We start from the raw sequence: 23620 nt of genomic DNA on the forward strand, positions 1-23620 counted from the left end.
CAAAAATTAAGACTATTTAATTATCTAGTTGCAATTAAAAAAATATTATGTTGTGCCTTGAATTTACACAAAATTAAGTGACTTTTACATAATTTTAGTTAACTTATATTCAAACTAAAACATAACATTTTAATAACTTATAATTTAAAGCAATAGTTATAAGTCTTAATATCTTTTTATTTAGTTTAAAATTTTTGTATGTTTGTTGTGAGGACTAGATAACCAATACTTCACAAACTTTAAATGGTTGTTTTAGTTAATTGTTATCAATCAATAGATATTATTTTTTAACCACAAAATAATATTTTTATGTAAGAGAAAAACATTAACACAGACTAACAAATCAAGTTTTTTAAGATTGAATTTAATGAAAAAAACAATATCATTAAATTAAAGTACATTTGTAACTACCTATCTTATTTTTTAGTTTAATAAATAAACTTGCATTGTAATAAAATTTTAATCCTTTGAATATTAATTATAGTTAATTGAAATCTTTGTTTATACTGACAAAAGGTTCTGTTTTTAAAAACGGTTATTTCTTTTAATTAAGCTTTGATTTTATTGCTAACATTAGTTTTTCTGCATGAGCTATTTTTTGATTGTTCCATAATTATTTGTGCAATCTATATGTTGAAGAGTGCTTTTAATTTCAGAATTTTGTTTTAATTCTCTTTAGTAATTGTTTTTATAATACAAATCTGCAGTGTTCAAGATGTCAATAGGCAGTTCTATGTTGGATGAAGGTAAGTTAGAATGGTGCAAAATTTGGATGTTGACATAGTAATTTGAATTTTTAGTTGTTCAGAAATCTTGTCAAGCTGATTTTGTATGTGCTATTTATAAATTTTAATGTTGCATTATGTTTATAGCCACTTGAGTATAAATTTAAAGAACTTAAGTTTTTATACTTTTTTTCATATTTTTCACATGCATAATTATTAATATTATGATTACTTTCAAAACATTTAAAATAAAAAGAATTGTTAGTTACTTACTCTTAAAAAATATGTTATAGATGTTATTTTAATTTAAAATGTTTTATTGTTTTTTGTGTTGTAAAGACTGTTATTAGGTGTATTTAATATTATGTTTTAAACTCAAATAATGTTTTTTTTTTACATTGTTAAGAATTTTTTATATTTTTGATTATGATTTGAAAAAGTAGTAATCACTCAATAGTTCAAAATGCATGGTTCGTTTTTTAACAAAATTACTGCAAGTTTAGGTATTATAATTTATTTATAGGCATATTTGTTAACTGTCAAAATATTTGTCAGTTTTGCATAGAGTAAACATAATTGTTGTTTGAGTAGTTTACACTTTGCAACAAAAAGTATTCGTCAGGTGTTTACTTAAAAGCTTCTAAAATTACTTTAAGATGGACTAAGTTATAATTTAAAATAAAAGGCTTGGTTTAAACACATAAAAAATTGTTATACAGCAGAAAGCATTAAACTTTTTTTAAAGAAGCATATTTTGATAAACTTGAGTTTAGTACTACAAGTATAAGCTTAAAAAATTATACCAATGAAGTAGCTTTCTTTTATAAAAAATAAGATAGTTTTAATTATAAAAATTAAAAGTATGAAGTTTTATTTTGCATTTATGACATGCAAATTAGTCAATTGTTTTCAAATAAAATAGTTGATTAATTTGTTTTGTTGTTTACAACTGTATCACAATAGTTTTTATTGTTGATTTTCCTTGAAAAAATTTATAAAGTTAATCTTGTTTTGTTTATAGCAGCTTCACATGTTTTAAAAATAATCCTTAAAAATATTTGATAAGTGTCAGAATTCAATCAAATTTTTTTTATAAAACTTATAATAATTTCTTTAAGAATATTTTTCAAGGTTAATTAAAAAATAGTTTTAAGAAGCATTAAGTAAAGCTCTGCTCAGTTGGTATAAAAATAAACTAAAGAAACTTTTTGAGACTTATCAAAAAACTTATAACATTATAAAATTACTTCTTGAAGTCTTGAGTCTTAAAAAACGCTCAAGTTAAACTTGTGTGTAGATTCACAACTCTTAAGCTTCAAAAAATGACGCTCTTTTTCTTAAAAATTTATGTAGTTTCTTTATTTTAACATGTAAAAAGTACTATGAGATGCAATCAGGGTTGCCACTTTACCTGGAAACCTGGAAAAACCTTGAAAACCTGGAATTCGACAATTTAGGCAAAAATAACCTAAAAAAAATCTGGAATTTGAGTAATTTTGAAAAAAACCTGGAATTTTTATCAGAAAACCTGGAAAAACCTGGAATTTTTAATAATTTTAACATTCTCAGTACTCAAATTTCAATTTGACACAAAAAATCGATCATATAGATGAATTTTTTTTTCTCATCATCAAAAAATTTTTTTTAAATTTTAAACATATGTCTGCTAATTTTAATTTTTTATACATAAAACAAGTCTTTTTCAACAACACATATATATTTCAACAATTTTCTTCAGTGTGATTACAATTGTAACAAGGTAAAACAAATTTTAAACTTATATAGCCTTTTTAATTATATGAGAAATAATCAATCAATTAGCAAAAAAAAATCTAGAATCTACAAAAGTAGATTGAAATACAGCTACAAAGTTGAAAAGATTTTTCTAAAGTTGGAAATCAGAAAGATTGAAGAGAGGTTAATTAACTTAAAAGACTCTGCAGTTAGTATTAAAAATAGTTTAAAAATAAAGTTAAAAGAAGAACATTTTAATGAATTTATTAGTTATTCTGAAAATATTACTAAAAAGCAGCAAGAGAAGTATTTGGCAAAAAACAAAAAGAACCTAAACAGACTGGTAGAACTTAAATTTGGAAACTTCACCAAGCAAAGTGTCAAAAACTTATCTTCTCAAAAATTTGAAGAAAAAGACTTGACTGCGTTAAGCTATGGAATGAATTTTTCACTCCCCGCAAAAAAGGTTGATCAAGTTGCTACTTATTTAGGATTTGAGAAATATTTAAATCAACTTTTAAAACTCCAGCCAAGTTCAAAACAGGATGAAGTTGCTTTGAAAGCAAACTTAGTCTCAGTTGCACACAACTTTTGCAAACTTAAGCCAGAACATAGTTCTGTAATTAATTCAAAAGAAATCATAAGTAGCCTGACTAAGATTAAAAGTAATGAACATATTGTCATTACCAAACCTGACAAAGGTTCAGGAATCGTAATTCTCAATAAAGATGACTATAATTCTAAAATGTTGAACATAATTAATGATGAGAAGAAGTTTTTGAAAATAGGTCCTGTAGGAGATAACTTAACTATAGTTAAGTTGGAAAAGAAAATTATTCAAATATTAAAAGATTTGGTGGATAAAAATGAACTTTCTCAAGAACATTATAATTTAATTAGAAAGGTTCCATAAGACCTCGTTTATATGGTTTACCAAAACTACACAAAGTGGATATACCTCTGAGGCCTATACTTTCTATGATAAGATCTCCACAACATGAATTGGCAAGATACTTAAATAGTCTTTTGGATCCAGTGTTGAAGTATTTTTCTAGATATATTGTAAAAGACTCTTTCCAGTTTGTAGATGACTTAAAACTCCAGGGAGCTAAAGACACGTTTCTTTGCTCTTTTGATGTAAAAAGTCTTTTTACAAGTGTACCTTTAAATGAAGTGATAGATATTTGTGCAGAAATGTTATATAACCTTGAAAATCCGACTCTGAAAAGAAGTAATTTTGTTCGACTAATGAGACTCGCAACAGAAGAAGTTGAATTCAGTTTTAATAATATATTATACCGTCAAATTGATGGTATTGCCATGGGTTCCCCATTAGGACCTACATTGGCAAACATATTTATGGGCTATCTTGAATACAAAGTTCTACCAGAATTCGATTCAAATTGTAAGTACATGAGATACGTGGATGATTGTTTTGTTATCAGTGATAGTGTAAAAGTTAGTAATTTATTGTTTGAGAGGTTAAACTCTTTGCATAGTGCTATTAAATTTACAAAAGAAAATGAAGAAAATGATCAAATATCATTTTTAGATGTTTTAATCAAAAGAAAGGATAATAAATTCATAACGTCTATTTTCAGAAAACCATTTACTGGTCAATACCTTAATTTTCAATCATATTGCAGTAAAAGAAGAAAAATTGGTTTGATTAAAACCCTATTTCATAGAGCAAATAAAATATGTTCGCCAGAAGTATTTCAGAATGAACTTAAGGTTATAAAAGAATTACTAATAAAGAACGGATATCCTAATCCGTTGATTGATAAGGTATTCAAAACTGAATTGAAAAGACTAAAGTACACAAAACCTTATGGACCAGAGAAATGTCCTGTTCTATTAATTTTGCCCTATGTGGGTGAAAAATCAAAACAAGTTGAAAGAGATATCAAGAATATGACAGAAAAAGTTTACCATGCATCTAAACCAAGAGTAATTTTTACTTCTGCTGCTATCCTAAATCCTAGAGGTAAAGATCTAATATCCTACAAACACAAAAGTTGCGTGGTATACACGTATAAATGCTGTTGCGCAAACAGCTATATAGGACAAACTTCTAGGCATTTAGAAACAAGAATAAAAGAGCACGTACCTAAGTGCGTGAAAGACCATATCAAAAATCAACCGAAGAAAATGAGTAATGCAACCTTAAACGCAACAAAAAGATCATCAATTTCAGAGCACTTAGTAAAAAATCCTAAATGTGGTAATAATTACAGTGAGACAAAGTTCAAAGTTTTAAGAAGTTGCACGAACATTTTTGATTTAATTAAAATAGAAGCTATTTATATTCACTTAAACAAGCCAGAATTATGCAAACAAAGAGAATTTGATTACTCATTATCCTTGTTTAAATTAGACTAATTTTGTTTTGTTTTAAATTGTTACAGTTAATTACGTTTTCCTTGTTGTTTTTAATTTTTTTTTTGTTGTTGTGTTATAGTTTAGGGTTTTTTTTTGCTAATTGATTGATTATTTCTCATATAATTAAAAAGGCTATATAAGTTTAAAATTTGTTTTACCTTGTTACAATTGTAATCACACTGAAGAAAATTGTTGAAATATATATGTGTTGTTGAAAAAGACTTGTTTTATGTATAAAAAATTTTTTTATTAAAAAACATTTTAAAGTAACTTTACAGCATCTTTTAAATGTTTTCGTACTATTTAACACAGTTTCTTTTATAGAAATTAACTTAAAACTAAAAATGGACCCAAAAATGTTTACTTTTAAAAACCTGGAAGAAATTTGGAAAACCTGGAAAAAATTTAGAAAAAACGAGTGGCAATCCTAATAAGGCTTTAAATCCTAGAGATTCAAATAAGCATAGCACGTTGGAAAATTATAACAACTATTTTTGTAAGCAAGTAATTTAAAGAATTACAACATTTTGCTGCTTATAAGATATGAGCAGTTCTACAGAAACTTTAACTCTGTACAGCTGTTCAGTTAAAACTTTGTTAGCAGCAAAATATTGTCAGTCAATAATGTGCTCTCTAAAAAAAACAAATGTTTTAAAAAGGTATATTTTTACTGACGTTCTCTGTCTCACTCATTTAAAATGCTTAAATCTAATCTTTAAAATCTTATCTAATTTGTAATCTTGAACATTTTTCTATTAAAAACTTTAGGTTACTGAATTATTACTGCAGTATGTATTTTATTATATTTTTATGTTTAATCAGAATTTTACTAATAAGTTTTACTATTTAACTTAGCCATGTGCTTTCTTAGTTGACTTTAGCTGTAGTTTTAAACTTTTTATTTCAGAGATACATCAGTTTAAGTATAAAGCCTAAAAAAGATATAACTAAATTAGTTTAAGGATAACTTTTAATAAATCTTAGGCAAGAGAAGCTATGTTTTATTTACAGATTAAAATGAAATTTTTTTAAATCATATACACAAATACTTTTTTAATATTTAATTAAAAAAAGATACATCACTTAGTTTGTTGATGATTTCTATAAGTTTATCTGAGTACTTAAATGTTTTATTGTAAACAATTTTGCTCACAGTAAATACAATTAATATTTTACATAAACTTTTTTCTTAGAATTTATGCAAAATTTTTAAGATATGAAGTAGGTTTATAAAGTCAAGATTTAAATTAATTTTGATTTTCCCATTGTAAAGTAAATACTGTTTTTTACTTTCGAAAACTGTTATGTTTTTTTAAAGTAGATTAACTATGATTTATTGATGCAGTACAAATGCTAAATATTTAAAGTTGTGCTTTGATAAGTAGTTTAGAGAGTTAATTAAAAAATATGTAAAAACTTAATTTTTATAAAACAGTTTGGTCTACTAAAATTTTAAATTAAAATTTTAATTAAGAGTTGTTATTTGTAAGCTAAAGTAAAAAAAACTGTTTCTACTACTTAAGTATTGCTGATTTTATTAATTTAAATTCTAAGCTGAATGTAAACTGTAGTTTAAAGTTTTTATTAAGTATAAAATTGTTCATACTTCATTTTTTCATACTTTTGTTTAAATTATTATAAATTAATGAATAACTGAAATAAAAATAGATAAAGTTTTCTTGTTTTTATGATTTTACCTGATTTATCTGTCACTCTACCAACTTTAGTTTTGTGTTTTTTGTTAAACAATTTTGTAAGTTTTTGTTTGCTAGCATCTTTCAAAACAGAATTTTTTAAAAACAACTTCCAAAGCAACATTTTACACGTGCAACGTTGCAGAACATATAATACCACGTGATAGATCTCGCTGGAGCACCAACTGGAAGAACAGAATGATGGATCCTGAAGAGCAAGGCGAGTGGCGGCAATTGTACTTGAGCAGAGCCAAGCTGAAAGCAGTCAGCAGAACTTCCGCCCTCATCGCCGGTTTTGCCATGGTAATTTTACTAATTTACACTTGAAACTTTGCTCTCATACGTTCCAATTTATTTACGACAAAAATAACTAATGTTCACCTGGACCAGAATGAATTTCATCCAAATTTAAATGTAATTTTTATTATCATTAACAAACAGTAATTATGTAATTTTTTAGTTATATAAGTAAGTCAGTTTGCTTACTAAACAATGTTATTAGTTTTTATTTACTTTTAAACTTAACTCATACTAGTTATAGTTTATAAGGTATATATAAGCTTTGTTGTAAAAAACTCGTAAACAGTTCAAAAGTTTTTTTTTAGTTGATGAGTTTTTAAACTGTTACTATGTTACTATTTATAAAACATTCTGCAAATGTAATTTTTAGTAATAAAAGTATATTCATACTTTTCAATAGTTTTTTCAGCTAAAAATCATTATACTTTTTTTTATGAATCGTTTAAATTATTAATACAAACTTCTAAATTATCCTGTATATTCTGAACTACACTGTGGATTCATAACATGGTTTACAGGAAATAGTAAATAAATTTTGTATAACAGTATTTGTTAACGTTTAAAAAAATTATTTTTTGTTTTGGTGCAAGATTATATCAATCGTAAAAATTTTAAAATTAAAAAAAAGGTCGATTTAAAATGTTGTTGGTCGTGTGTTGAAGTTCATTGTTTACTATTGATGAAACGAAACATCTTAACTTTGTTGATGATAGCCGAAATAAATACTGGTTTAAACTAATTAAAACATTCTTAGTAGAATAAAATTATAAGATTTCAAGTAGTAGAATTTTGTAAAATTCTTTCTTTTTTTTGTAAAAAAATAGGTTTATGTGTATAGGCAAGTTAAACTCTTATTTTAATTATTTTTCTGTTATAGCTGCTTGTAAGTGTTTAGTAGATCTTAAATGAAAGTTGTTGTTAATAAAAAACAACACATTCTATTGAAGTTTTAAGAGATTAATTCTATAGGTCTTTAAATTTTATTAGACGTCACAATTTCCGAATTATTAAGCTATCCATTCGCAGCAAATTGTTTTTATTTGAATTTTGTTTATATCTATAAAAACTAAATGTTTAGAATTAGATGCATATATTTTTTTCTGCTTATGCGCACAGTACCTTAATCTTTAAAAATTTTCAAAGTTAGTGACACCAAAACTGCAAAAATATCTGTCGAAAAAATACATGTTTTTTTTTTCGTTAATCTATTACTTAAACAAAAGTAAAAAATAAATTTTTAACTATGAAAAAATAATAGATAATATTATGTGAAAATAGTTTTTTTAGTGTTTTTTTTTCTTTGACAGTTGATATCACGTTTTTAAACATATCAAAATTTGATCTTCCCTTCAAATTTATTTGCGCCAACTGGCATATCTGTTGTTGTAAACGGATTTTTTTAAAGTTTGATTTGAAGCTCTAAAAGAATTAGAACTTTGGGTGTCTTTCCACCAACTAAAACAAAAATTCAAAAGTTTTTATTTTTAATTTCAAGTAGCAGGTCCACTGCTAGATAATATTACTTTATTAGATATGAGAATAATAGTTTATATTTTCTTAAATTAAATATTATACTGGGTAGCTAAACAAGTTACATAAAAATTATACTTTTATAAATAAATAAAAACAAGATAAGAAAAAAAAAACACAATAAATTGTTGGCATAAAAGCAGATTTCAGTTAATAAGATACTATTATAATAAAAAAAATCCTTTATACTAATTATATAATTATTGTTATTATAAATTACCATTAACTTTTAGAATTTAAATTCAAGGTTTCCCAAATTGGGCCAAATTTAGGGGTCCATAAGCAATAAAGGGGCCACAGGGAGGCCATGAGGTCATAATTTGAAACTTACACTAGATATCCTGGAGTTAATGATGAAGAGTAAAAAAAAAGTTATAGGCGGTTTTAATAGTAGTTTTTAAACATATACTAAACATTTTGGAAAAAAATTAGGAAATTTAGGGGGCCACAAGCTGTAAAAGGTGGAGATACAAGGCCATAATTTGAAACTTACACTAGATATTCTGGAGTTAATGATAAAAGCAAAAAAACGTTTTAGGCGGTTTTAATGGTAGTTTTTTGAGAAATCTTATTGGAGGGGGTCATAGCTCTTTTAATTTCTTTAAAGGGGGCCTTTTGATAAAAAATTTCGGAAACCCTAATTTGAATGAACACAATTTTTACCAATCAAATGGTTTTTTTAAAAGTCTAAATTATCTAATATATGTAGTTTTGCATTAGTATACTTATTTGCTACACATACCTATTATGTTTTTATATAATTCGTATAGTTTGTTAGATGTATTTTACTTGCTCATAAATGGAATAAATTTTTAAACGTTTTAGAATTTTAAAATAAAAGATTATTAATATAAAATTTTATTATGTAAAGTAGTATTATATGGTTATTAATTAAATTACCATCTTGCTTGAGGCACATAAAAGTCTTTTTACTTGCAGCAACATACAGTTTAAAGGTCAGATACGTGCTACATTCACATTATAATTACTTTATAAATACATAGTATAGTTTAAGAATCTGTGTAAAGATGAACACTTGCATAGTGATAATGTTAAATTACGTTTCTTAAGGTATCATAATGAGTTTAAGTTTTTAATGAACAAGTTTAAATATTTTTAGAAATTGATATAATTAAGTCTTTTTATTGGAACAACTTGTATATTTCTTTGATTAAATGATTTAACAGGTGACCAATGATATTTAGTAAAGTACTTAAAAGTTTTAGTATTTACCAGTAATTTTTGACTGAACTTTGCTTAAGTAACTTGATTTGTATAACGTTTTTATTTTTAAAACAACTAACAAAAACTTATTTATCTAAACTATTTACAGCCGCATGTTAAAATACAACAATACTCCTTTCAAATACATTCCAGTTTTAAACATATTCACACGTTAAACTGTTGATTTTCAATATCATTAGTGCAAAACATGAATTCATTATAAAAGTTAACAAGATTTTTAGTTCATATTTTTCGTAGGTTGCCATGGTGGAAGTTCAATTGAGCAAAACTGACAACCAGCCGCAAGTGCTGCTGGTTGCATTTTCAGTGGTGACAACTCTACTGGTGACAGTTCACCTGTTCGCGCTCATGATATCAACATGCATGCTCCCAAACATTGAGGCAATTTCGTCGTTTCACCATAACAATGCTGTTAGTTTAGTTTAACGTGCCTTAAGTTTTTGTACAGTTTTAATGAGTTAAGGGTATATAATAAAGAAAAACCTTTTCAATTGTATTTTCCACAGAAATAGATTATGTTTTTTACTAAAACCTAACTTCATACTATTTAATTATAGACGTTTCTTTTCATGTATTCGAATATTTTTTTGTTTAGGTCTAAGATTTTGAGAAATAGAATTTATATAAGAATAAAAGTACTTTACTTACAAATCTTAGTCGTATAAAAGTTATTATTCAAACGCTTATTTTAGTTGTACTCTATTCGGGTCTAGAAATAAATAAGTTTAACACCCATACAAACTAAATATGATCAATTTTTTTTGATTTTACTGATGCAAAATTTTAACTATTTTTTTCTAATACATTTCTCGATTCTCGACTCTACTTGATTTTTATTTTAAATATAAGTTCAGTATGTTGAGAAGACATTAAATACAGTTATACTTATTAAGTTTTAATTTTTTTATTCCGTTTACATTTATTAAATAAATGCACTGTAGTTTGTTTTTTAGATGCATTATTAAAATACAAAGTTTTGTATTATTAGATGTACTATTTTACAGTTATGTTTCAAAAATAACAGAACACTACAAAATATCTGCTTAAGGACTAAAATTACAACAAGATTAGTTTTCAATCTTAGCTAGTTTTGAATTTAAAACTTTGAACAAAAAGTCAATATCTTAACTATATTTGTTTGTATCAAATCGCTGCAAACAAACAGATCAAAAGCTCACCACACAAACGAATGAGAATGTATGTTGAAGTTGCTTGGATTTTGTCTACAGGTTGATTTATATATTTTTTTTACTTTTGTTTGATCATAAAAAGGTTTATTAAAAATTAAAACATATACTTGTATTAAGAATGTTTTAATAGATAAAATTTTCATCATTTTATTTTGTGGTAATGTAATAAATAATATATTGAAATAGAGTAGTTTCTTCTTTTTTAACTTGTAAGCATATTTATTTTTGCAAGTTTATTGTCAATACGATGGACCCAGGCATCAAAACCTGAGCCACTTAAACTGAAAGACACATAACGAAGAAATGAAAAATAAAATAAACACAAAAAGTTTATTTCGTTTTAAACATAATTTAGTTTCAAATTTATGAATAAACATAAAAAGCAAAATTTTTAACACACAAACTTATGCTTATTAACTTATTAATGCTTTGATGTTGAAGGATTTTGTAAACTTTGTCTTTACTCCTCCTTAAAAGCAATTTCATCATTAACACTTTCAACGATCTGTTAGACCCAACAGTAGTAAAAAGAGTTACTTAGTTTTCCATTTTAGCTTTAACTTCTAGCTTCTCACCAATAGAAAACATTATCTGCAAGTTTCAGGAAAAACATAATTCTACGCTCAAGTCAATTATTTCAGTGATTTTGTTGCAAAATTCAGCAGCTTAGTGAATCACACACTTCTACATCAAAGTATTAGCACTTTTATCCAAGTCAGTTAGAACACACTAGAATTTCAAAATACAAAACAGCAATAAAAAATTCAAGACTCATTTTTCTTGTTTAACAAACATCAACCCAATATACCAATCATGACTATCATAACTTGGTTCTGCACATTTATTATAACGATTTTTTCTTCATTTTATGAAGTTTTATTAATAAAAACATTAAAAAAATCTAAAAGTTTCTTGTAAATGTGTATATATATTGTCCTTAAATAAAGTTTTTTGTTTTGTAAAACTTACTTAAGAAATGTTAAGATCTGCAATAAATTAAAAAGTTTCAAAAGTACTGGGTGAAAATTTTTAAACAAATTTTAAAACCAAATTGTAAAAATGAACTAAAAACAACTCAACAGCATCCTTTTACAAACAGTTTAAGACTAGTAAACGTTGTTTCTACTAAAAAATTGGTTATTTATAAAAAATTACAAGACAAATTATTAAGTTGTTCTGATAACCATACATAGTAGTTGTTTTCATTTATTTAAAGTTTGTTGACTGTGCTAGTGTTTTACAGTGTACATAAAAATGTTATTAATTATAAAGTTCATTTAATGTTTTCCAATATTAACTTCTTATAGTTAGAATTCTCATTCAAACAAAATATATCCTATCTGTAATACACACGCATGCTAGTTAAGTCCTTATTGATTAACACTAAATATTTTTATTAATGAAAATGATTTACATGTTGCTAAGTATAAAGTAATATATTTCAAACAAGGTAAAAACTATTAAAATAATAATATTTTTTACTAAAACATAAAAGTACAATTTTTGTAATTTATAACTACATTTTTCAAGTTTGTACTATTTTAAGTTACCATAAAAACAGTGATATTTTGTTTACCAAATTAAAATAAATATTGACTAGAATAAAGTGTATTGAAGTTTCTCTTTTATAGGAAGAATTTTTTTTATGTGTAATCATGTATGTTTAAAGACATTATAAGTAGAACTAAAAAAATTTTCGTAGCTATATTCTGATCACAATTTTTTTTATTCTATGTTGAAAGTATAAGTTGAACTTTTATAGAACTTTTGCAAAACATTCCAACATTTTAACTAAATAAAAAAGGTTTTGAATTACGATTTTATTAATTACATACAGCTTTCATTGAGTATTAATAGTTTCCAGTTAGTTTCATGTTTTGTGTAAATAGTTTTTGAAAAAGAATTTAAACAAAACTATAAGAATATTTATATAAAATTGTATTTTAGTCTATGACAAAATGTTTTCGTACTTAACTATCATTTAGATTTTAGAGTATTATTTAAGGTTTTTGAACATTAATTTTTTGTAGAAAACATACAAATTTATCGTTGTTAGTTTTTTTGCTATATCATTCCAAACATACATACTAAAATTATCTACTTTTGGAAACTTTTCTAAAAATATCAGTTTAAAATTATTACACAGAAAAATTGTTTTAATACTCATTTACTTGTGTTGTACAGAAGATGAGTCATTTAAGCCGGAACCATTAGTTAAAAAATAATTTGTATTTAGAATCATTGTGTTCAAAGACTTAGTCTTAAAGTTTTCTTTTATCAACTCTATTTTGAAAGTTAATAAATTAGCCTGTTTAAAAAATGAAGCGTGTAAGATATAATTAAGTAACCGAAAAAGTAACTTCTACAAAACATTTTGTAGTGCTTTTGTTTTACTACCAGCTTATAAGCGAACTTCGAACTGACATAAAAATAATTTATAAGTTTATTTTTGTACACAAGCTGATCTACAACTTAATTAAACAGGTTTTATTGTTTAATGTTTAAACATTTTTTTTAAACAGGTGTTGGCTTAGTTTTATTTCTTGTCGAAATTGCATTACTTATATGGCTTAAGTTTATGCCATTCACAATAACTGTTGATAGCCAAAACGGTTAGTTTTTAATTCAAAAGTTTGTTTGACTTAATTAAAAAAGTAACGTACTTTTATTTGTTTTAGGATTTTTAGTCAGTTTTAAAAGTATATTATTATTATTTTTTAAGTTTTAATGTCTTCTACAAAAAACCTTCTATATTTAACCACAGTCTTTCAAGCAGTAAACATTAAGGTTACAAATTGCAAATTGGCTTCAAGTTTTTAGTCGATTATTTTTAATTTTATCTAATTTCAGTTACTCAAATAAGATATTTAGTATTCTTGTAGTTTTATTTTGTTGTCTGAAACTTTTATGCAGAAAACAGCACTACCTGCTACAACAAACTAAAAAAATTGCTGATATTTATAAATTAAATTTTTCTTATAAATCTCTAATTATGGCACATAAATTTTAAATTTCATTAACGTAGCTAGCAGGTGACAACTAAGTTTTTAAAGCTAAACGTTTCCAAGTTTAAATAAAAGTATAGTTTATTTTATACTATATATTTTTTATAGTTTTTCTTAATAGTATATATTTCAATCAGTTGCAGAAACAACTACTAACCCGCCTATTACCACGCCCACCATACAAGTTTCTGGTTAGTTTTTTTACTTATTTAACTCAAGTAGCTATGAAATTATACTTGTATCAAGGTTATTTTAAGAAACTTAAAAATAAGTTATAAGCATTTAAAAAGTAAATATTTGATTTTATAAGTTAAAGTTGTTTGTTTAACATTAAAGTACAATTGTTACAGATATTCTATTTTTTGTCATAAAATTTCTACACACAAATAATATACAACAATCATTATTCAATATTAATTTTTTAATTAACTATCGATGAGTTAAGTCATTACATTAGCAACAACAAAACATCCTGACATATACTTGAAAAGTATTAAAGCTTTCTATCTAAAATTGATGCATCTTTTTATAGTAAAATATACTGTGTGTACTTTAACAAAAAAAAATTTATGTTTGATTCTAATTTATAACTACATGCAGAAAATATTTCTGTTAAGTGTCGTAAAGCTACATATAAAACCTTAACAAACGTACAATAAATTTAATTATAGAAACATTTTTCAGACTAGTTTATAATTTTTTAGTAAAACGATGTATAGCTTTTATTATACTGCATTTTATGATTAAATTGTAACTTATAAGTATCAATAAAAATAAGATGAGCATTTTTGAATATATTTTAACGAGGTCTTATTGAAAGTATAAAGAAAACCATTGTTTTTTTGAGATAAAATATAGTTACAAAAACATAGTAACATAAGCATAAGTTTGTGTTTATTTTTGAACTTAAAAACACTCGTAACTGTTTACTTTACCAACTTTTATTTTGGCAGGTATACATAGGAATTTGCCAGCTTGGAGCGCAACTATAATACTGATTCCCGTTGTTATCATTTTTGCCTATTTTGCAATTCACTTCTACGTTACGTTGAACAAGCACAGGTTTGCCAGTTGTTAACATGAAGTTTTGTGCTTAAAGTTATCATTTTACTGCTAAGATTTTTTTACTTTGCGCTTATATTTTTGTGAGTTTTTTCCTGCAGGTATAAAGTAATTGTAAAGTTTAAATAACGTAAAAATAAAATAATAATGAAAAACAAATTTCAACTTTACTCACAAACGGTCGCTTCTGAACTTTGTACTTAAGCCCGCTTGGTAAGATCTCAACAGCAATTTCTCGCGACTATGCCTGCCTGATGAGTCCTAAAGGGACGAGACCGGTCGTAGGTAGTCCCTGATGCTGTTGTTGTTGGTCGTGTGAAGTACATTATTTATTGTTGATGGCGCGAACATCTCAACTTTGTTGATTATGGCCGTGATAGATATCGGTTAAAACTAGTGATGTACCGGACCCACAATTTCGGGTCCGGCCGGAACCGGATCCGGACTTTTTTTTCAAATTAGAATCCGGCCGGACCCGGACTTTTTTTTTAAATTAGAATCCGGCCGGATCCGTATATCAGACAAAAATGGCAATATCCGGCCGAACCCGGATAGTGAGTCCGGTGCATCACTAGAATAAACTAGCCTGAGTCAGAATGAGGTTTTTAAAAATTGAAAAAAAAGAACTTTAATCTAATAATAAGTAGAACAGCTAGCCACAAGGTTTACAAATTTAGGTGTTATTTACAATTAAAATCTGAAATCAAGTTCTTAAACAAAGTACACCAGAAAATTACAAAATATTGGAAACTGGATCAGTTCAAACTCATTCAAAATCTAAAAGAAAACTAGCCTGAGTTTTTATAAAAAACTAAATTAGCCTGAGGCAGTCCAAGATTTTCTAAAACTCCCAAAAATTTTCAAACTAGCAGGGTTGCCACTGTTTAAGTTAATAAAACTAGCTAGAGTGAGTATAAACAAGCCTGAGTCAGAATGAGGTTTTTAAAAACTGAAAAAATTACTTTAATCTAATAATCAGTAGAACAGCTAGCAAAGGTTGACAGTTTGGTAGTAAAGTTGTGGACTGATTGTGGTACACTTAACTTATTAGTACTACCCATCATAAGTAAATCCTACCTTATTTATTGATATCTAACAAATACTAAATTCTAACTGAGACTACTTTCTATAATCAGACACGACAGTTTTGAGTGAAGAATCTTTTATATTAAACACAACAAGAAATACTAGCATATACAAAATTATTAATTACTTTGGTAACACTTTAAAAACTGGAAGCTATTTGAATCTATATCAAAAGACTTGAAACAAAAAACTAAAAATTAAACAAAACTTTTAGTAAACAAGAAACTGTAAAATTTTTAATAAACTATTACACTATAAACCTGGCTTAAATATTTAAACAATTAAACACCTGTTGAAATATTCACTTTTAAAACAAAACACTACTTACAATAAGCATTCACAAAAACGTTCAAGATGTTTTGTTCCTTCAAGCTACACACCAAACTAACTAACTGCTTACATATAAACTGCCTGTCATGTTCTGATGTTTTGTTGCATCAGTATGTAGTTTGAAACATTTCGTCATATGATTCTCATTGGCTCGTACATTCAACCGTATTAACTCTAAATATTCTCTGAGCTCAACTTTAAACAATAAATAATGCAAGAATTCATTGTAAAGTTTTCAATTTTACAACATATGTAAAGAGTTGCATTTCATGAAATGTTTATTTCATAGTTTAAATGTAAACAAATGTAAATTAGTCACGTGTACAAAATGAGCCAATCACGGTAGGTGTTTAATTTTAACTGACGAAAATGACTCTTATTAATTTACACAGGGTTTTTTTTTATAAAAAAATACTTTTCAGTATGCTCTTTTTTACTAACTAGATCCGGGTCCGGCCGGATCTCTGTTAGAATCCGGCCGGACCCGGATCCGGACTTTTTTTTCAAGTTAGAATCCGGCCGGAACCGGACCCGGACTTTTTTTTCAAATTAGAATCCGGCCGGAACCGGATCCGGACTTTTTTTTCAAATTAGAGTCCGGCCGGATCCGGATATCAGACAAAAATGGCAATATTCGGCCGGACCCGGATAGTGAGTCCGGTACATCACTAGTTAAAACTGAGTAGAAAATAAAATTATTAACTAACTGCACTTTTTGCTGAGGTGCGTACTTCATTGCAAGCATTTTACTGTTTAACAAAATTACTATGTGTTTACTTACTATATAACGTTTTTAACAAAATATTTACATTATGCTTGTGCATTTTGCGTGGGCATAGTAGCCTAGATTAATTTTGTTATTTTTTAAGACACGCTGAAACAATCTAGCTTGATAAAAATAAATGTTTCAAATCATAGTATAATCTATAGGTTTAACGTCATGAGTGGCAGAATGCAAGACCTCGAAAGACAAAAAGCACTGCTGGAAGGTGAGATGAAATGATAGATATGGTCTTTAGAAATTTAGAAACTTAAAAAGCGTCTTTTAGTGATGTTGTTAATGTTAAAGCTTGAAAAGTTTGTGTGTTTTGTAGAGATAAAAAAACAACTAGTATGTGGTTTAATTCAAATCTAACTAATTTTAAGAGTATATTTATTTTTAGTTGTTATTTATTTAAGTAGTATTAAAGTTATTTGTTTTTTATTTGTTTATTTAACCTGTATTTGTAACCTTTCAACTGAAACCTTTTTTAAACTTAAAAATTTTGCAAACAAAAAGAAAGATCAAAACGGTCGATAACAAACGTTTGCTACTTTACTTTTCACATTTAAAATGTAAACTAGGTTTCTGCAGCTATGTTTCTATATATTCTGTTTTGCCTGATTTTTTATTTCAAATACTTCTTTAAAGTTTTTTGATAATTGTTGTATAATTATAATACAAATTGTAATTTTGCCTTGAAAGCATCTTTTTGACTTTTAAAAGGACATTTAAGTTTTACTGAAGCTTTCCCGCTAATACAAACACATCATAATAAACTAAATTAATGCCCCTTAAAATTAAGATTAAACAGCTAACCATATGAGAAAAAATTAGGAATTAAGTGTTATAGATATCAAAACAAAAATTGTAAATAAGTTACAATTTAAATAAACCCGGTTCAAACTAATTTTGTCAACTGTTGTGTTGCTTAATTTTTTGTTTTTTTTTACATTTTTTTTCACACATTATGTTTAGTTTTCTATTATTTTAGACTTTTTTTTATTTAAAATATATTTTTACTTGGTACGCGTTCAATTGATTAACAAGAATCAAAGAAAAGCATATGAAAATTTAATTTTGTTTATTTTGTAATGATGTTTTCCTTTTCTTGGAAATAAAGTATTAAACTTTATTTTTTTAGTTTAGACAAAAGCTTGCCATCCACTATATCATTACTACATCAAATTTTATTTCGGCAACTTAGACTAGCGGTGCAACATATTGATTTTTCGCACGAAACAACAAATTGTACATTGGGCGAAACCTGCTTTCTACAAACAAACATTACAACACAATTTTTTTTTTCAAACAGCGCTCCCGCTTGAAATCCACCACGGCGAGCAGGGAAACATGCTGGAGGTGAACTCGAACGGGCTGACCAGGAGCCACTCGAGGCATTCCAGGCACTCCAGCGCCATGAGCAACAACTTCCCCAACGTGTGACACTCTTCAACCTTGTTATCGTGTGCAATATATCGTCGTGTTGAGTTTTGAAAAATATCGTGCAAAAGACGTTTTTAAGTGTGAAGAGCAAAATGCGTAACAACTTTTTGTTTTATTTTCTATAATTTTAAAGTTTTTCGTTTCACAGATTTTGTTTAATGACCTTGTCGAACAGACTTTAATTTTTACAGTCTTTTAGAATTAAAACTTACAAGTTTTAGTCGTTTCAAATAGTGATTTTTTTTTTGTTGTGACTTTATGCTTTTTACTATTTAAATTTTTGAAATCAGTTATGTTTAAAATCTATATTTTTTATGGACTGAACGCAGATTTTTTTCAATTTCAACCAATACAAAAATTTACAATTTTTTTACTTTGACATCTTTAATTGAATTTTTTTAGGCAAAATGTCATCAATCATCTAGGGTAGTTGAAATTTAAAAAAGTTTTTTTTTGTAGTATTTGTTGTTATTTCTTTGAAGTTTTTGATTGGATTCCTATAATAAAATATGTAAGGTTACGAATCATTAGTTTTTTTTTGCACTTAAGTTTTTTTTTTAATAACAAAAAATGTTTTTACTCTTTTTTATGTATCTTCAAATCTACTTTTCATTTATTTTGTATTGCTTTTACAATGTGTCTTAAAGTATATTACTTAATCGTTTTCCGTTGCCTTTTTTTAGTTATTTAAGAGGGCATTGTATTGATTTTTTGCAACTTGTTTCGCAGAAAAAGCTTTTATTAATAATAATTTTGTGTAAATCAGTTTTTGAATTCTTATAAAATAGTGAAAACTCAAGACAGCCGTCACAGCTTTCTTTTTGAACTGTTTTCCAAAGTATTTTATTAATATATAAGTTATTATAGTAATAGTAAAAAAAGTTTCTATCTAGTTTAAATAGTTGTTCTGTTTTTTACCAGTTCAAACTTAACTTGAGGTAGTTTAGATTTGGAAATATTTGTTTTCATTATTTTTCAAGGATAAGATTAAGTTAAAAAATCTTTTTTTTTTTGTTCTCGTAACTTTTTTATATCGTTGTTTTCAAAATGAATGATCTTTTACAAAAAATAAGTATTTTTTATTTAAAAATAAGTTCACGAATAATTATCAAAAGTTAACCCGTGTTAAACCTCTTTAAATCAAGCGGTTAGAAGTGCGTGTTACTTATCACTAAGATCGCCATAAAAACTTAGTTTTAAAAATGTAGTTCTACATATAGGAGGTCAAGTTTATAATCAAAATAAAATGTTCTTGGTGATTGATATCGATCAGAAGCGTTAAAATACTTTTATTAAGTAGGAGACCATAAAAATTTTCCTTTTTGCTCCAAAATTATTAACAGAGTTGCCGTTTTAGAGAAAAAAAAACGACTCTTAAGTTACTATACTATTAACTATGCAATACTATTTGTTAATTTTGAACTTATTTGTTATTTAAATTTTCAATATGTATCATTAATGTAATAAAGCGCATATGAAAATATTATTATTTGTTAAGTAGTAGGCCATTTTTAAAAGAAATATACTTTTTCTAAACATCAAATTTTTTATAACTTAGTTTATTAACAAAAATTAACACTTGAAAAAATAAAGCCTACTAAGTAAAGTTTTCTGTATGTTTTTCATAGAAAATACCTTTAATTTTCGTTAAGAATTCCTTATATTAATTTTTTTTTTCTTGATTTATTTACTATTATTCTTTGCCTAGTCTTTAACAATTTAAAAAAGTATATTTTAAACACTTACAACTTACTTTTAAAAATCACATACCAGTAATAATAAATACTGCACTAACTTTGGGACCATAATTGTAAGTATGTTTTGCGTTTAAAAGCAATGGCTTCAATAAATTTTTAGAATACTCGTATCAAAATGATGGCACGGCCGGTAGAAAAAGAAGAAAAAACAAGTGTTATACTACAAACCCCCCTTTTAGCTCAATATTAAAGACCAAAATAGAAAAAAAAACTCTAAAATTAGTAGACAAGAATTTCCCTAAAAACGGACCTCTCAATAAAATTGTCAACAGAAACACAATCAAAATAAGTTATTCATGCATGCCCAACATAGAATCCGAAATTATCAAACCTTAAAATCATAGAGGAAAGTAAAAACCAGAAGAAGAATGAAACAACTTGCAATTGTAGAATTAAAACTTCATGCCCAGTGGAAGGAAAATACCTTTCCGGAAGTGTAATCTACAATGCCACTGTCGTATAAAATAACAAAGAACATCATTAAATTGGAAGATTACATTAAAAACTTTAAAACAAGATACAACGAGTATATGCATAGCTTCAGAAATAAAAATATGAAAGAATCAACAAAATTAAGCTCATTTATTCAGGCCGCTAAGTTCAACGAAGATATGATCAACAACAGTTTTAAATGGAAGATATTGCATAAAATTAATCAACGCAAACCGAGAAAAATTTGAACTCTGTGTAATATAGAAAGATTGATAATAGCATTCGCTGACAAAAAACGATCTCTCAACTCCGGAACTAAGTTATTTAGTAAGTGCAGACACTTCGCTAAACTTTATTTAAAATCGTAACATTGTAATGTCCATACTTGCAAATTTTACCTGTTTAAAAGTTTGTTGCTCTTGTGCTTGTATTTTTATCGTACTTGTATTTTCTAATTTTATTGTTTTGTATACCATATCTAATAAGTTATATATATATATATATATAATAAGGTTGTTATTTCTACTTAAACACCTTCTACTGAGCCACACTTGAAGGGCTTTTAAATAATTTATTAGAAAAATAAGATTTCAAAAATACTGGTACACGTGTTTCATAAGACTAGACGCCTTAATCTTTAATGTCTTTAATCTTATGTTTAGCAAAGTGCTTTTTATTTTTATTTTAGCTGGCTGAAGATTAAGGCGTCTAGTCTTATGAAACACGTGTACCAGTATTTGTGAAATCTTATTTTTCTAATAAATTATATATATATATATATATATATATATATATATATATATATAACTTTCATCTATGCCCATAATAACTTCATTGTTAGCTCTATAATAATTATTTAATTAGTTATAAAGCTTTTAGAACTTTATTTATTTAAGAGACTCATTTAATTTAATCAGTTTTAATTAGAATCTAATTAGTACTAATTGTTAGCACGTAGTAATAGTATATATAGCTTTGTCAGTCTTGCTTTATAGAGTTTTTAGTTCGTGATCATTGCATTACACATGAAACACTATGTAGAATAAAAACTCTTTGAGTTTGTAAACTTTTTTTAAGCCTCATAAATTAAAGTTTTTTCAAACCATTATAAAAAAAGTATTTATGTTACAGAAAACCTATACTTTTGTATAAATATAGAAATTTATTTATATACAAAACTGGATCAACATAAATAAAACTTAGTTTTTTTTATCTTTCTTAATTTATTTTTGCGGAAGTATATGACTATTTTAAACTTTTAGTTTCTTTTTAATTATAAGCACATCCCTATTTAAACGGTAACTTAAAATTTTTATTGCTATAGTTTCATTGATTGTTTTATGAATAACTTTTCTAAACTAAAAGTGTAAAAAATAGTTATCACAGTGCAAAGACTAAATTTTGTAGCTCCGCAGTTTAAGCTTACAGATCTTTTATGTTGTAATACTCTCGTTGAAATGATAATAACCGTAAATGTTCTTTGCCTAATAAAATCTTTTGAACATCGGTTTCCAAATATGCTTTTCTATTTTAAGTGGATTTTTAAATTGGCGATACATGAAACCACAGTTTTTATAAAGTTTCAAATCTGGTTCTGGTCAAAAGGTTTAAAGCATTGCTCTTAAAAAGTAAACTTTGTATATAAAATAAAACATTATATCCAAACATAATCATTATGTTGTATATATCGACAGCTTGCTAACTTTTTAAAAGCTATGAACAAGTAAAAAAATTGTGCAAACTAGATAGTTGTTTTGTTTTTTTTATACAAAATTTACTATAATAGTGGGTTCAATTATAAAAAATGCTACAAAATAGTATTAGATTTAACCAAATTAAAACAGCTAAACGAAAAGTACTAAATAGATTAGTATGATTAGTGATTTATTTTTTAACTACTATGCTTGCTCTCAAAAACTATCTAATTCTATTGAAAACCGCCATAAAAATCAAGAAATATTAACTAACATCCTAAAAGTACTGGGTATTAAGATTTAAAGAAACCACAAAAAAAAGTAAGCATTGTGAACTTTTGTTAAATTAAGTAGTTTAATGCACTACTACAAAGTCAATTGAAAAAATATGTCTTAAACTTAAAAATGTCGACAAGGTTCACATGTTATAAGTAAGTATAGATATAGTTTTATCTAATTTTTAGTGGTCACTAAAAAATAAAATCTTTATGGGCCTAATCATATTAATTTGCAGCTATCTTATTTACTATTTTTACAGATAATAATGACGACTAAAAATAAGAACCCTACCGAGTCCATACCTTGTTATGTACAAACATTATTTATTAACAAAGTATTTATCTACGTGATACTCACTTTTGGACTGTAACGTTATTGCCATCATACATTTGTAATGTATGATGGCAACAAAGTTTAAAACTCGTCAATTTTTTAAAATGACATTCTGCAATGTTTCAATGCAATAAACCTGATGTGTGAAGCAACTTATATTTTATATTAGTGTATTTCTATAAAGTGTCATAAAGTTTGATAACACCAAAAGCGCTCTATCTTTGTGATAGTATTTATTTTAATACTTCATTCTACGTGCTAGAGTAATACAGTAACTTAATTGTAAAACATCTTGTTGGCTCGAAGACTACATACAAAAACTTTAAAAAAATCTGTAAACATTCAAAAATATTTGATCAAGTTGAATATTTTTATGTATCAGTTTAGCAATTGTTTAGCTTTATAAAAATTTTCTTAGCTTTTCAACAACATTCATTTTAATCAGGTTTTACAAAGATTTAAACTCAATTTTATAAATTTTAAAGAAATCTTAACTGCCTATTTCGTGATAGTTCAAAAATTCAAAACACTTCAATGCATAGTTATGCTTGAAATCACTCCAATCTTGATAGTAGAACTTGTCTAATTCCGCAACAAGTTGACGTTGGTAGTCTATAGAAGGTCTTTCTGAGCCTA

At 26.1% G+C, this 23620-nt stretch overlaps 1 protein-coding gene across 1 annotated transcript; it reads left to right on the forward strand.

The window, feature by feature from the left end:
- The first annotated feature begins 657 nt into the window (after positions 1–657).
- On the forward strand, positions 658–18897 carry LOC145831582 (calcium release-activated calcium channel protein 1-like). The gene is made up of 9 exons (XM_082938883.1): positions 658–746; positions 6681–6838; positions 9848–10021; positions 10776–10839; positions 13323–13412; positions 13943–13996; positions 14759–14867; positions 17214–17272; positions 18359–18897. The coding sequence occupies exons 1-9, from the start codon at positions 716–718 to the stop codon at positions 18487–18489; spliced, it is 870 nt and encodes a 289-aa protein (XP_082795009.1). The 5' UTR covers positions 658–715; the 3' UTR covers positions 18490–18897.
- The last annotated feature ends 4723 nt before the right edge of the window (positions 18898–23620 follow it).

The sequence above is a fragment of the Thalia democratica genome, chromosome 3, assembly GCF_965202585.1.
Source record: "Thalia democratica chromosome 3, ktThaDemo2.hap1.1, whole genome shotgun sequence".
Taxonomy (NCBI): Eukaryota; Metazoa; Chordata; class Thaliacea; order Salpida; family Salpidae; genus Thalia; species Thalia democratica.

Bases quoted from the DNA above. Each gene is read 5' to 3' on its own strand.
- LOC145831582 (XM_082938883.1), top strand. From the start codon at position 716: ATGTCAATAGGCAGTTCTATGTTGGATGAAG. The intron at 10,022-10,775 runs GTTAGTTTAGTT...GCAAACAAACAG, and splicing joins CGTTTCACCATAACAATGCT to ATCAAAAGCTCACCACACAA. The intron at 17,273-18,358 runs GTGAGATGAAAT...TTTTTCAAACAG, and splicing joins ACAAAAAGCACTGCTGGAAG to CGCTCCCGCTTGAAATCCAC.